At 39.6% G+C, this 16,142-nt stretch overlaps 2 protein-coding genes across 7 annotated transcripts in view; one reads left to right on the top strand and one right to left on the bottom strand.

Moving 5' to 3' along the window:
* Window positions 1-5,165, bottom strand: part of WRN (WRN RecQ like helicase) — a 124,076-nt gene extending 118,911 nt beyond the window's left edge. For 4 of the 5 annotated variants that reach the window (XM_024562607.4, XM_071220180.1, XM_071220179.1 and 1 more), the window contains exon 1: window positions 5,030-5,159. The gene's annotated coding sequence lies outside the window, so the exon portion shown is untranslated. Of the gene's footprint in view, window positions 1-5,029 lie in introns of all 5 variants that reach the window. The other variant, XM_053916345.1, reaches the window with a different exon arrangement.
* Window positions 5,166-5,586: 421 nt separating this feature from the next.
* Window positions 5,587-16,142, top strand: part of PURG (purine rich element binding protein G) — a 35,630-nt gene continuing 25,074 nt past the window's right edge. The window contains exons 1-2 of one of the 2 annotated variants that reach the window (XM_053916344.1): window positions 5,587-5,849; window positions 6,160-7,023. In XM_053916344.1, the coding sequence (XP_053772319.1) occupies window positions 6,166-7,023 (858 nt within the window). In that variant the 5' untranslated portion in view covers window positions 5,587-5,849; window positions 6,160-6,165. Of the gene's footprint in view, window positions 5,850-6,159; window positions 7,683-16,142 lie in introns of those variants that run through there. The other variant, XM_053916343.1, reaches the window with a different exon arrangement.

Raw genomic sequence — 16,142 nt, 5'->3', positions numbered from 1 at the left:
ACCCATTAATAGGGGCTCTTACAGGGAAAAGAACAGAATTAAGCTCAGTTATGTCAAGGGAGAGTTTTAACAGTCCATAGTTGGTTTCTCAACAAGCAAGATCTCTCTCTCTCTCCTTTTCTGCTTCCCTCCTTCCTGTCTACCTCTTTCTTGCACTCTGAGAGTTGCAATTGTATCTTGCAATCATATTTAATATGAGGGCCTCTGAAATCATGAAGTCAAAAGTGACACAGCTTTCCCACTTGGGGTCCTGAGGATAAACAGTCTCATGGTTTTAGTAATATCAAGAACGAAAGGAGGAAAAAAGAGGCTGACTACCTTAACACTAGGAAAACAACAGAGTAGCATACCCATTTAGCCCTCCCCACCTGAGCCCTCAATGTATAAAAGCAAAACTTTTTGAATGGGATGACCTCAAGATTGGTACCAGGAACCCAACCATTTTAAGGCCAACAGGAAAATCCCGTTCCCCTTTCCACATGACTGATGCAGGGATAAGAGCTACAACCCAGGTTTCAGTCCTCTCTTCTCCACCTCCTATCCATCTCCTGTCCCTAATTATTCGATCCAAGATGGTTCCACTGTAGCAAAGCTCAGAATTCTCCTTCCGCGGTACGGGAAAGAGTGCCTTTGCTCCTGCTAGATGTGAAGAAATAAATATATAGCATGGTTGCTGCACGGTCATCTTACAACCGTACAAGAAATCACCTTAAAGATTAAGCACTTTCATGCCTCCTTCATGGAAGAGGGCCAAGCACAGGGCCATAAAATGTCAGAGCTGCGACTGAACTTGTCCCAAGGTCACTCCACCTCGGGGCTGTGTCTGTTAACTAGGCTAATAACTAACACTTTGTTGCTAAAGCCAGTTTGATTTGGTTTTTCCATTAGCTGTGACTGAAAGCAACCCTGCTGACAGAACAGATTAAGTAAAACCTAATGCCTATTCTTAATATGATTATTTGAAGCCTTCTATCTGCATTGATAATATATCCCTATTGATATTGGTATCCCTATTGAATATTAACTATTCCCCACTAATGACAGGTTGCTTGTAAATTTTATCACAAATAATGTTCAGTGAACACCCTTGTGTGTACATTTAGACATTCACATCATTATTTCTATAGGATAGATTCTTAGGTATGAAACTACTAGGTCATAGAATACTCCTGCTCTGCCTGCCTTCTCACCATAAATTATCCACAACCCTGAATGATAAGACAAGCCAAAGAAGCCTACACAGAAAACCAAGAAAAACTTCTACAGAAGCTGCATTATAATAAGCCTTTGGTGAAGAATTTCAAACTGACAACTAAGAAAAGATGCCTTGTGTCACCTGTCATTCTTACGAGAAGACTTTGGCCCAAGAACAAATGTCCATGAAGGGCTTACAGGTTGACTATGAATTGCCATATAACTATAAGTAACTCAATACCTAACTTACCAGTGTCAAACATAGATTAAGTTGATGGCTTTTGACTTGGGTGTTAATGGACAATTATCATCATGATCACCATCAGTATTGTGGCTGTTTATATCAATATTCTACCTTTTTTTCTCCCTTTACTGACTCAGTGGGTCAAACCTTTGATGTACCATATCTGAGAAAGACAGGGTCTATTTTCTGACTAGCTCTCCTCCAATAATCGTACGTACCACCTGCTCCATTCATTTGTTTACATGAGGATATCATGTCATTCCCAGTGACTGAATCCTTCCGTAATCTCAGTTCCAAGCACCTTGCTCTCCAAACTGCATCTTCGAGTTTTCAAGTTCATTCCCTCTAGAAACTCAACTCAAGCAATCTTTTGATCCAACTGGGACCTACACTCCAATGATCCTAGTACCTGTTCACCCTGCGCACCCTGGCATAGTCTTTAATTCCTCCTTGACCAGTTTTTTCTTTTTTTCTTTTTCCCCAATTATAGTTGACATTCAGCATTATTTTATATTGGTTTCAGGTGTATAGCATAGTGTTTAAACATTTATGTAATTTACAAATTGACCCATCAACATGCCTAGTGCCCACCTGGCACCATACATCATTATTACAATATTATTGACCATATCCCCGGGGCTATTTTGTAACTACCAATTTGTACTTCTTTTTTTTTTTAAGATTTTATTTATTCCTTTTTAGACAGAGGAGAAGGGAAGGAGAAAGAGAGGGAGAAAAACATCAATGTGTGGTTGCCTCTCACACTCCCCATACTGGGGACCTGGCCTGCAACCCTGGCACGTGCCCTAGACTGGGAATCGACAATTTGTACTTCTTAATCCCTTCACGTTTTTCACCCAGCCCCATAATACCACCCCCCACTTATTGCAACCATCAGTCTGTTCTCTGTATCAATGAGTCTGCTTCTGTTCTGTTTGTTCATTTATTTCATTCTTTAGATTCCGCATATAATGAAATCACACAGTATTTGTCATTCTCTGTCTGACTTCACTTAGCATGATACCCTCTAAGTCCACCCATGTTTTTGCAAGTGGTAAGATTTCATTCTTTTTATGACCAAGTAATATTCCATTACATACAACTACATCTTCTTTATCCAGCCATCTTTCCACTGACTAATTTAAATTAAAAAGTTGTACCCATTTCCTTGCATATTCCCTTCACTTCATTGCCCATCTCTGGTTTCATTATTGTCTTGGCAAAACTCTAACCCCGATTAAAAACAAGTTCTCTGCTGACTCTGTGTCTATAGCTATGCAGGTAAATGAATGTAGCAGGTGAAAATCACAACCATGGCGGCTGGTCTCACCTTAAATTTGTGACCAGCAACCTCAAGTAAGCCCTTAGTCTTCCTAGCAATTCGACAGCTTTTCACTCATCTGTTTACTATCCTCGCCTTTTAGTTCAAATCTTCTCCTTTCTACTTAAACCTATCTCTTTCCCCATCCTCCCTCTCAACTGATGATCTTGCTTCACATTTCACTTAAGCAATCAACAAAGAAATTACACAGACTCCTACCCTGGAAGAAGAACAGAAACAGACTCATAGATACAGAGAACATTTTGACGTTTGCCAGATGGGAGAGGGCTGGGAAGATAGGTAAAAAATGGTGGAGGGATTAAGAAGTACAAATTGGTTGCTACAGAATAGTCATGAGGATGTAAAGTACAGCATAGGAAATATAGTCAATAATATTTCTAATAACTATGCACGGTGTCAGATGGATACTAGATTTATCAGGATGATCACTCAGTAAGTTATACAGTGTCTAATCACTGGTTGTACACCTGCAACTAATATAATAGTGTACATCAACTGTAATTGAAAAATTAAAAATGACTTAAAAAAAAACTCCTAAAAAGCAAACAAAATATAACCAGAGACATTGAAGTTAAGAACAATCTAACAATAGCCAGGGGGGAGTGGGGAGGGGACAGTGAGGAGAGGGGATTACAGGAACTACTATAAAGAACACATGGACAAAATCAAGGGGGAGGGGGGAGGGGGGGAGGGAGATGGGTTCAGCTGGGGTGGGGTGGAGGGATGGGGAGAAAAGGCATACAACTGTAACTGAATAACAATAAAAAGTTAAAATTAAAAAAAACTCCTACTCTGAAACTTATTCATGTAAATGCATCTATGTCCATATACTCTACTGTGATGGCTAATTTTATACTGTCAACTTGAATGGGTCACTGGGTGCTCAGATGTTTAGTTTATTTAGTTAAACACTATTCTGGGTATGGCTGTGATGGATGAGATTAACACGTAAATCAGTAAATTGAATAATATCCTCCCCAATGTGAGTGAGCCTCATCCAACCTGTTGAAGGTGTGAATAGAACAAAAAGTCTGAGTAAGGGAGAATTCACCCTGCCTGACAGTCTTCCAGATAGGAATCAGTCTTCTCTCGCCCTTGGGCTCAGACTTAGACTGAAACACATACCTCGGGTTCTCTGGTTCTCAGGCCTTCAGACTTGCACTGGAACTATACCATTAGCTTTCCCAGTCTCCAGCTTGACAACTGAGGTAGATTATACACACACACACACACATTCATTTCCACTATTTCCATGGTCTCTCAAATCCACTCTCCCACTCCACCAACAGGACTCATATCAAGGTTGCCAATGCCCTTCATGTTGCCATATACCACAGTCAATTCTCAAACCTTATCTGAGTCAATGCACCAGCAGCACATGTCACAATCAGTCACACCCACCTTCTTGAAACACTTTATTAGGCTTCTGTTACAATTCTTGGTGCTTCAACTACATCAGTAAGAATTCTTTCTCAGTACCATTTATTGGTCCTTCCTTACCTCTCCAATCTTTAAACATCACAGCATTACAGACTCAGGTAACAGACTTGTTCTTTCTCCTTCAACTACATTCACTCCCTTGGAGATCGCATCCAGTCTGATGGCTTTAAAATTATCTATAGCACACGGATGACTTCCAAATGCATATCAACAGTCCAGATTAGTCCTCTATTCAATGACATCGAATCTGAACTGTCCTACCTATCCCGAGCTCCAATTCCCTAAAAATTAACATACCAAAGTACTCTGCCTGGGAGCACTCTCTTCCATAGGGAGTAGTATTTTTACATACTCAAAGCTATCCAGAAAACATCTAAGATTCAGCCAGAAAACACGCACACACACACATTAGGGACTGAACGATTTCAACTTAAGAAATCCAACATATTTTGCCAAATTACACATAGCAAGTTACGTCCCTCGGCTTTGCTATGTAAATATCAAGTGGCTCGATTCCTACAGCAGAAAATACGGCGTGGAAAAGACAGTATCCTAAGGGCAGCCACTCGCACAAGCTGGGGGCTGGAGGGACGGGGGAGCACACTCCTGACCGACAGAAGCTCCGCTAAGGCCTGCGGGCGGTCGGGGGGCCTTTTCCGGGGTGCTCGGGAGGTGGACAGGAGAAAGGAGGTGTCCGTTTCTAAGGACTCTCCCGCCCAGGGGGACTGAGCACCCCCAGTGTCGGAGAAGGCTCGGGCGATACCCTAGGGTCTGGACCTGGCGTTAGAGGGGTGGGGAGGACACGTTACCCTGAGAAGAGCCAGTTCAACGGGTCTCCAGCTGGATGACTTGCGGAGCGCCACAACAGCACGGCCTGGAACCCAGGCATCCGGGCTGCACACCACATGCACCCACTTTATTCCCGCGCTTCCGAGTGCACGCCGGAGCGTCACGGCGCACACGGTACACCTCAGTTGTGGGCACCAACCTCCCCTCCCCTTCCTCCAGGGTCCGCCCCGCCCGCGTCCGCCGCTCGGCCCGGCGGCAGCCCTCCCGGCACGGGCCACCAATCTAGGCAGCGCGCATGCGCAGGGACTCTCGCTGGTGCGGAGCACGCCGGGAGTTGTAGTCTCCGTGCAGGTGCCGTGGGCCGCGAGAGTCCTGCATCCCGACAAAACCTGGAGAAGTCACAACACTCTCGCCACCCCCGGTCCCGATTCCCATCTTCACACCTGGCCAGTCACCTCGCATTGACGCGCTGGCCTTCGGCCGGGGTGCGCCCCAAGGGAGAACTCGAGACCCCCTCTTCCCATCCGTGGGCTGTGCTGGAGGAGGCGGGGTCCACTGCCCGCCCCCCGTCGCCACCCTCCCCGCCTCCCACCCCCCCCTCCCCGGCCGGTGTCGGGCCGGTGCCGGGAGAGAGGCGGCGGCCCCCGCAGCGGCCGCAGGAGGGGCGGCGGCTGTGGGTGCCGCGGGCGATGCCCCTGCCGGGCTGCTCCGGCGCGGGGCTGTGCGATCGGCGACGGCGGGGGACCAGGCGGGGGGCGGCGGCTGCAGCAGAGGGGCCGAGAGCTGGCGGCGGCGGCGGTCGTGAAGGGCATCGGCGACGGCGGTGATGGCAGTGCTGATGTGAGTGTCTGCCGGCTGGGGAACCCGGAGCTCCCGAGCTCCTAGCGGGCGCCCGGCGGCGAGCGGGAGCGGGAGGCCAGGAGCGGCGGAGGGATGCTGAGCGCGCGGTGCAGAACTGGGTCTGTCGCCGGCCGCCGCGGACCCTCTGGCTGGGGCAGGAGCTGGGCGCTGGGGCGGCCGACGCCGTGAGAACGGAGCCCGGCGTGGGGGTCCCGGGCAGAGGCGGGGGCGGCGCAGGCCGAGGGGCGTCTGCGATTGTTCTCAACACCCCTCCCCCACCCCGCCCCGTGTGTCTGTTTGTCACTTGCAGCTGAAGATGGAAAGAGCCAGGCGAAGGGGAGGCGGCGGCGGCCGCGGAGGCAAGAATGTGGGGGGCTCCGGCCTAAGCAAGAGTAGACTCTATCCCCAGGCCCAGCACTCCCACTACCCCCACTACGCGGCTTCAGCCACCCCTCATCAGCCTGGGGGCGCAGCCGAAATCCAGGAGCTGGCCTCCAAACGAGTGGACATCCAGAAAAAGAGGTTTTACTTAGACGTGAAGCAAAGCTCCCGGGGCCGGTTCCTAAAGATAGCCGAAGTCTGGATCGGGAGAGGCCGGCAGGACAATATCAGAAAGAGTAAACTGACCCTCTCCCTGTCGGTGGCAGCAGAGCTGAAGGACTGTCTAGGGGACTTCATCGAGCATTACGCCCACCTGGGTCTGAAGGGCCACCGGCAAGAGCATGGCCACGGCAAAGAGCAAGGCTCCCGGAGGAGACCGAAGCACTCGGCGCCCTCCCCACCGGTCTCCGTTGGGTCGGAGGAGCACCCTCACAGTGTCCTCAAAACAGACTACATAGAGAGGGACAATAGGAAATACTATCTGGACCTAAAGGAAAATCAGCGGGGTCGCTTCCTAAGGATTAGACAAACCATGATGCGGGGGACTGGCATGATAGGTTATTTTGGCCACAGTTTGGGCCAAGAGCAGACTATTGTCCTCCCGGCACAAGGAATGATTGAGTTTCGCGATGCCTTGGTTCAGCTAATTGAAGACTATGGCGAAGGGGACATAGAAGAACGAAGAGGTGGAGACGATGACCCACTTGAACTCCCAGAGGGGACTTCTTTCAGAGTGGACAATAAAAGGTTCTACTTTGATGTGGGCTCTAATAAATATGGAATTTTCCTGAAGGTAAGTGAGGTGAGGCCACCTTACCGTAATACTATTACTGTTCCATTCAAAGCTTGGACAAGGTTTGGGGAGAATTTTATCAAGTATGAAGAAGAGATGAGGAAAATATGCAACAGCCATAAAGAAAAGAGAATGGATGGCAGAAGGGCCAGTGGTGAAGAACAAGAATGCCTCGACTAGAGTGAAATTGAACTCCATCAGGCAAAATTTAAAATCATAAATTGGCCAAAAGTACTGATCGATCCATAATCATTTGAAGAAGTTTTTCCTCTTTTTTGGCCCGGTGTTATTAGTAATACCTCTATAGTTTATGCTTCAAGGAGTCCGATTCTCATGTTATGTTATACATAGAACACTATAATTCGTATGGGAATTCCCACCTTCCCAGAGCTAAATAGTTTAGCTGCTTCATCTGCTCCAGACTACTGAAGTATGCAGATCAGCACAAAATGTGACATTCTGACCTTCTAAATACCATAACTAAGATTTACATTGCACTATGACATAATCCTGAAAAAAGATACATATACTTAATATGGAAGTGTGAATTACTATTTAACAAGTTCCCCCCAAAAGTACCCCATACGTATTTCATTAAAAGCTGCTAAGCTTACCTGTAGGACCATTACCACAGAAACAGAAATTGACCTCAAGTATAGTGTAAATACATTTATTTATAAAAGTACAAGTAGAAATATATTACCCATTGGATAACTGAATATAAACAGTAATATTAAAGTATCGAATCTTACTTAGAGTTACTATAGTATTCTATAATTTCAAATTTTGTGGTAACCCTACAGTTTAGAGTTGCCATATCAAAGTCATGGGAGAGTTTTAATCGGTTATTCTAAGTTAGTTAGAATTAATTCCATCTCCACTTGTGTTTATTATATATTTTTATTGACTTTCCAAAGTTTCAGGAATTACTTTTATGTCACTTGAGGGGGAAGCCTTGACCTGTGGCTTTGCCATGGAAATCTTGGTGTTTTAGTTTTTCATGCTGATTTGAAGGTTACGAGAGGTTTTTTTCCCCAAAATATATCATGGACTTAAGGTGTTATATTCTATGCTGCTTCTTTAACACTATTTCAGAGGGGTTGGTGCACCAGTTCACTGAAATAAAAATACGTCTGTAATAATATATTTTAGTAGCACTTTTGCAATTGCCACCCTTATACTGAGTCAACACTTCCAGTATAAACCTGACTTTTACAGATGTTTTAATTTCAGGGGAGAAAAAAGGATTTTTCTAAAAAGCATTTAGAATATAAATTTTCAGACTGGGAAAAATATTATTTGAAGATTGGTTATAAATATATTTGAAAGGAAAATTCAGGCATTTTCCAAGGTGCTCTTTATAATATTTAACAAGGTTTACTTTACACAAGACTCACCCATTTACATGTATTAAAAATTACTTTCCAGGAAGTGCCACAGCAATTTTTCAACACCTAAGCAATTTTTTAAACAAGTGGTTATAGTGTCTATGTGTACCAACCCACCCTGTATTAACTGACTGAATTTTTATCTGTTGAGCTACATTTTATTCTGAATGAAATTGTCTTTTATCTTGGCTTTATTCCCCCCCACACAGTAAGTCCATATAACCATGTTCAAGGGCCAGACACTGATTTCAACCCCCAAATATAGCTCTCATTAATGAGAGCTGGCTGCATGGATTGAGATCAGAATATAGCTCTTCTTTTATATGCTATAAGTAACTCAAGGTTATTTTAACAATTTTTTTTTCCTTCAGAGGTTTGTCCCCAAATAAGTTTAAGTACGGTCACTAGGAAACTTTATGATATGAATTAAGAAAATTAATTTCACTGGTTTATGTTACTTAAAAACAAGCATTCAGTAACCCAAACCCATATGCTGGTGTTGGTTTGCAGATTGTATTTCACATTTCCTCAAGTAATACGAAGGAATGTCATTAGTTCATTCTAACTGTGGACCATCTGGATCATTATGGAACAACTGAAGGTTAGAAGATAATGTTAGTACTAGAGTTAATAGCACATGGTGGGTGTTGAGACCCTACAAGTAGCAAGGCTCTTCAAACAGTGCTAACTGTAAAAAACTGTCATAGGCTTGGTAAACGTAGTTTTGGGTATATTAAGGAGTGGTGTGCACTTGAATTACTGTACTACTGATTGTTATTGCTGCCCATCATAGTGCCTATTAATAATAATCAACCTGTCAGATTTTGGCAAACTGGAGCTGTGAATATCCCAGTATTTCAGTGTTCCTATCACTATTGCTGTGACTGTATACTCTCTCTTAAAACCTTCTCTTTTAAAATATTTATATTCATTAAGTCTAAATGATTCCTCTTTGGGTTTTTAGTCTGATAATATTTAAGTGTGTGTCTATATATATACACATTTATGTGTGTGTATGTAATATATGTTATATATTACACACACACACAATACTATGTCAAAGATAAAGATCTTTAATTTACTGTATATAAATATTATTAGTTTAATTTTGCACTAATTACTTAAGTAAAGAATTAGTCAAGCAGCCAAATTTTCTACGTTGTATGTATACTTCAAAGTTTTTACCATGTCAAAGCTACAGATTGGATAGATGCATATATACCATATATTACTGGCAATTGAATACACTTTAGAATCATTAAGCCTTCTGCCAGTCCTTTTGTTTCATTTTCCTCAGAGTTAATGTATTCATTGAAAAATGAAATTATGCTATGTTTTTTGATACGTAAAATTCCCAATCAATCATTAGCCATAATCAAACAAGATCCAGTTCAAAACTCTGGTATTAGGACATGTGTTGCCATGTATCTTATAAAATAAGCTACTATTCTTATCTGTGCAATATACATTTTATTTATCGTCATTTGTGACATAAATGGAGCTGCAAGTGTACATGGCATTCTTCAAAATAACAGGATCCCTGCCTTGAAGACAAACTCTTCAGGCAACTGGATGGTAGAAGTCAAAAAATGAGCATTAAAGTTAGTAACCAAAATTACTGTATAATTCTAAAACACTGATGATGTTTGCACATAATAACCTAAGCTAATGTGGTACAGACTCAAACTGTAATAATATAAGCTAATAGTATGAAATTTGGAAACGGGTTCCTCATAATAGTTGGCAGTGTGCTCCTAGCAATTGAAAGCAGCACTAATCTGTTGCTTATATGCAAAAGATGCAATGTATTATAAAAGTATTAATGTTCTGCCACATTTTGTAATTTTTCTTGTTAAAGCCCCAAATTGCCATGTCCCTTAAACTTGAGTCAAACACAAGCTTATTTGCACTAAAGAGCATGGCCAAAAAATAAATGACAGGGTGGAAAAGCTAGTTGGAACCTCTTGAAATAATTGGTTCTAATGGGAGAATTTCACATTTGTCTATTTGAAAGCTATATGATCCAGGCAGACAATCTGTCAGTTCACTAATTTAATAATGCACTTTACCTTTTGTATATATAAGATGTACATTTATGCCACTTGACAGGTGGGATGTGTTTCAATAACTATGTAGTTAGAATCTATAGGGTGATCTCTTGCATGCATATGTTTGTGTTGGAACTGCTGTAGTAACAAGTTTCCATTAAATCAGTGTAATGGAGAAGGGTAGAGATGCTTTTGAAATAAATCCCAATACATTTAACAAACAATTTTAAAGTAGAGTTCATATTTGTATTTTTAAGGACTAGAATCAATTTTCAAAAACCTATTTCTAACTCAGATTAATATTACAGTTGAGACTATATTTAGTTGAGACTCCCTGTAATACCCTGAAAATTGATTTTGGGAATTTGTGCTGACAAATTTTTTTTTGAATGATTCTGTTTCATTGTTGATATGTGTTTAAATAACTAATGGAAAGACAGTACATGACTGTGTTAGAATTAAAAGTGTGGTTGGCTGACATGGTATCATTATGAAAACACCCAGACTAAAGAAATAAAATTTCAAATTGAGGAAATGCAAAGAGCCCAAGAACAATTGCTGAGATAAGTATATTATTTCAAAATTTGCAGAAGAACTTTCACCAAACAAAAAGGGTATTGGGGGATTTAGTGTGTCCTTTCATCCTAAAAACCTCCTAAGATGTACATTCAAAAACTAGATAATTGTTGCTTAATAATAGGTTGTATGTACTTTACTAAGAAACACTGTGTACTAACAATTCATCAAGAGTATGCTATATTTACTGCAGTTATTTTATATCTGTGGATAAGAATACATCATAAATAGTCATCCTATCTTAATATAATCATGTATTTATATTGTAATTTTGCAAATATTTTCAGTAAAATAAACATTTATTTGAGCTGCACAATTTGAAGAGGATGAAATTGGAATATACACTTAGACGCTCATTTTTAATAAGCAGCTACCACTGAAAAATGTACAATCATTCCTTTAGGTTTTGTTTTATGGTTTATTAATATTTAAGTGAATAGGACTTCATTTGAATTTTTAAGTGGCGTCCTGAAGATAATTTTTCATAAGTGTAAGATTTCCTGCTTATTTTGAAATGCCTTTCATTAGAACTATTCATAAAAATTTGATTTCAAACTTTGTGTTAGGACTTTGCATAGTCACCACATAGTGTGAAATCTGCCTTTACCAAAACGCCAAACGTCTTTGGCAGGATAAAAATCTAAAGTAAACCACTAAAAGAAGTTAACATTGATTCTATGCCAACAGAATAATACAGGTATAAAATTTATCACTGCCAAATAAGATTCTTAAAATCTCTCTGACGTCAAAGCTTTCTTGAATTTCATAGAGAAAATAGTGGCTAATGGCTAGCCCATCAGAGAAAGAGAATAAGGATGTTAGCGTGCTGTTAAGACAATCCATGGTCCACAATGTTGTCGCAGTGAGGTATGGGGAAAATGAATCTTCCCCATTTAATCATGTGAAAACTGAGTTTTTAGATAACAGTTACTCTGTCATAAAGTAAATTTACCCAAATTCATGTAGGTGGGTCTTAGAAAAACAGTATGTTCATATATTTTTTGTATAATGTAAAAAAAAGTCTTGTTTCTTAATTTGACATGACTTTTAGGTAAGTTAAATTTATTTTAGCAGTGGGTTTTTATCAGTATTTTTGAGTAAGAAAAACATAATGTGCTACAGATGGGTAGAAAGTAAAAAGTAGCAACTGATGTTACCAATTTCTTGTGTATCTTTCTAGAGTTACTCTGCATATACAAGTATATGTGTACATACATATATTCTTTTTAAATATACATATGAAAACATGTCCCATACACTGTCCTGTACCCACTAGTATCAATTTTAGATCTATCATTACGAGTGACTATTTTCCTTTTACTTAGATACCATACTTGATCTAGTTAACATAACATTTATGTTATTGCCCCAAGAGAACCTCAAGGAAATTTTGAATGATTCCCATTGGTATTTACTTAAAATGCTAATACTATATGTACATATTAATTTTTAAATGTATAAATATTGTTTCCCCTCCTGAAGCCTAACCATCTTGCCTTCCTACTTTCCCCCTTTCTTCCAAAGTATTGATCTTTTTCCTGAAGTAATACAGATCAAGACCGCAGGATATTAAATTATTTAACCAAGTGTTATTTTAGATTAACTGTGTTCTCTAATGAAAATCACCCATATTAAAAATTTTAACAAATTATCACTTTCAGTCAATTTTTTACTGATTCTGTCACCATTATTTGTAGAAAAAAAAGCAAATGAGTTTAAGAGCAATTGAGTGCTAGAAGTATGAGAAAGGTATGTCATGACTGTCAAACTCTATTTATTAACATGAGTTTTTATGTTTTTAATGAGAATGGCATAAGATTATTGATGAATAATTCATTTAACAACTTAGTCAAATCCAAGACTAAACAAAGGGATAAAACTAGTCCTGATTGTTGACAGCATTGATTCCGCACTGACGGAGCCAGAGACTGTCAGATATCCTTGGGAGCAGAAGGCGTGATGATGATTTTGGGAAAGAGTGAAAACTTTGGGGTTATGAGGGTACAAGTACAACTAAACCACTCCATTCTATGCTTGAGAAATATAAAATGGCAAATATAATTGTTTAAAACTGAAGTTAGCATGATTATTATTCCTAAAAACGTGAACAAAACTGCTTAAATAGTTCCCCAACCCCTCCCCCCAAAAAATAATAATTTTTATTTACATCAAGGCAGCATTTAGGTTCATTTTTCTAAGGACCACCAAGAAAAATTATCTAAAAATTAAAGTTTCCATACTTCAATCCTGAAGGATACTATCTTATTATAAATTAAAGTAACCAAGGTAAAAGATCCAATACTATTAAGAATACCTTAAAGAATATGTGGATTGAGAAAGAATTTTTATAATGGATTGGTTTCTGAAATTTTACAAAAATGTTAAAAGGTTGTTGAAAAGTAAAGCATTGGTTTAAACTGTAGAATCCTCCCTCCATAATTGGTGGCAGGATTTTCTGTTTGTAAAATGAGAGGGGTGTTGTTAGAAAACAGGATCCTCTTACAAATATATTTTTAAAGTATAAGAAAGTTTGCTTCTTTTATTTTAATGACAAATAAGTATTATTTGCAGAATCTATAACATTGGTAAATGTTATTGGGTAAACATTGGATATTTACTTGTTTAAGTTTAAAATGGTTTATATGTATTGTTCCTTATTTGAAGAGAGGGGTCAAAAGGAAGGTAAATTCACCTTCAGGAATGAGTTTTGCTTAAATTTAGGCTAAAAAATATTAACGATTTCCCATACTTATTCAACAAGTTTTCCATCTTGGTGCTTTGTGGTAAATTTTGTTTTAAAAATTACTTTCTTCAAATACCCCTTTTGAAAAAGCTCTCATTCTCATTGAGGCCAGTGCCATCTACCAGTAAAGAAAAACTTATTCATGATGAGTTAATTAGTACTGCTACAGGGAAGTTGGTTTCTAATGGTTAATTAGTACTGCTACAGTGCAGTTGGTTTGTGATGGTGAATATGAAGGAAATACTCACTTAAATGGAATATACAGCTAACTTCTTTAATGTTGTTGACTTTTTTCTAAAATGAATAGGAGTTGTCTGTCCTCTCATTTACCCCATTATACTTGGCTTCTGTGTTATTCCATTCAAAGTCTTCATTGTTCCCAGAAAATGTTAGGGGTAAGGAAAAGGGAAAGTAATCTGTAAGAAAAGTGTTCATAGTATTGAAAAGTGAGACTTGCTCAAAGTGTAAGTTTGGAGAGCGGGGGCACTGTTGTTGGTTTTTGTCTTTATCAAAATTATGGTATAAATCTGGTTATTTTATTTGATCTGATTAAAGTCAGAATTTCTTTTATCTGAGATGCCTGCATTAGAAATATTTAGTATTTTCTTTTTCTTAGAGAAAACGGTTCTATAGGATAATACTCTCCTTCGGGGCACTATTGGTTATTTGTTGTGGAATTGATGAGGTTGTTGCCTAGAGGGAGCCAATATAAAAGCGGAAAGAGAAAAGAGAATGGCAGCGCCTGGTGGTTTTGCTTGCCTGTGACAAAAGAAGTCACTCTAACAGAAATGAAAAGACATAAGTCATTCTCAGAACTAAATCCCTATATATTTAACCTTTAAAAGAGCATTTGAGAAAGAACAATAATACCTAATTCTGCCAGTGTATGGCCTGACCCAAAGCAAACTATTTAACTTCTCTCGAATGGCTTCCGTATGTGTAAAATGAACAAGACTGTGCAGAAAAGGTAAGCTTCTCTCCTCCTCCAAACTCTTTAAATGCTATATCCATGGAGTGTGAGAGAAACATATAGATGGAGAATACCAGAATTGGGAAGTGCAGGAGATTCTTTATATTAAAAACAACTATAATAATGTAGCAACCTGTGGTGATACCCCCCCAAAATGCAAAAGTGTCAGTTTTATGTATATATTGGTTTGGCCACACAAAATAAAATGTTGTTCCTATTTCTTCTTAAGGGCCAATTGTTGTATACAAACTACATGGGTATCCTATGCTTTGATTTCTTTTAAAGAAGTATTTTTATTATCTATATGAGGTCTCATTGTTTGGAATCACCACTTGTTCCTACACATTCCATAATCACTTCTCATATTCTGCAGGGCAAAAGAATTTTAAAAATTAACATCACTTCTAGAAATGTCATTGTTTCTAAAAATAACTATAAATTACATTGCTAAATAATACACTGCAGCTATCTTTGTAGTGGTCCCTGAGAATCAAGTACTGCTTTTGACCTCTTTTTCCTTGGTCCTATTGAGCATCCTATGTCACAAATGACATTTAACAAAGAAAATAAGGAAGGACGCTTAACTGGGAACACCGTGGTTCTACTTTAGAGGATTTATAAATAGGTATGCAAAGATAAGACAACAAAATGGGTCTGTTTATTTGCTTTTAGCCTTGAGAAACTGCAAAGTTTGATGATTGGAGGGGAAGAGAAGAAGCACAGGAGGTTTCTGTCTAGAGGCAATTGTTTAGGCACCCAGTTCTTCAGTATGCAGCGCTACCCCACCCTCAATAGGGAGGAAGAAAAAAGAGTAACACCTTAGACATCTCTTGGTGCCTATTTATTTATCAGAGACTATTTAAGAGTAACCAAAGTGTATTTTGAAATGCATATACACATGTGTATTTTGTTCATTTCTTCCCTCCTTTTCCTCCCTGCATACACTGAAACCTGTTAGAAGTGGCTAAGAACATTAATTTCTTCCACTATGACCATGGCCCTACTCCATCCTATTTATTTGTTCAAGTGACAGCTAAAGCAATGAAGACTAAAGCTGCTCTTTGAAAATGTATAAATTGCCCTATGAGCTAGATCTATAGACTGTGAGAAAGAAGGGCTATTACTTCCCTCAACCAATGTCACCACTCTTACCATATTTCTACATACGATTTTAGGATGTATAACAACATTCCACTTGGGATGATATGGATTGAAAGTTCTGTTACTCCAACTTTTCAATACTCAGTGGATATTCAGAAAATACTTTGACTAGTGTGGTTGACAGGTAGTTTCAGAAGTGATTTTAGCCTCTAGGAGAATGGCACCATGACCATTTTAAAAGAGAAGGTGGTAACAAAAGGAAGGGTCAAATTATTACTACTGATAACTATTAC

The sequence above is a fragment of the Desmodus rotundus genome, chromosome 13, assembly GCF_022682495.2.
Source record: "Desmodus rotundus isolate HL8 chromosome 13, HLdesRot8A.1, whole genome shotgun sequence".
In the NCBI taxonomy this organism is placed as follows: domain Eukaryota; kingdom Metazoa; phylum Chordata; class Mammalia; order Chiroptera; family Phyllostomidae; genus Desmodus; species Desmodus rotundus.
This window is presented reverse-complemented; position numbering and strand designations above follow the sequence as displayed.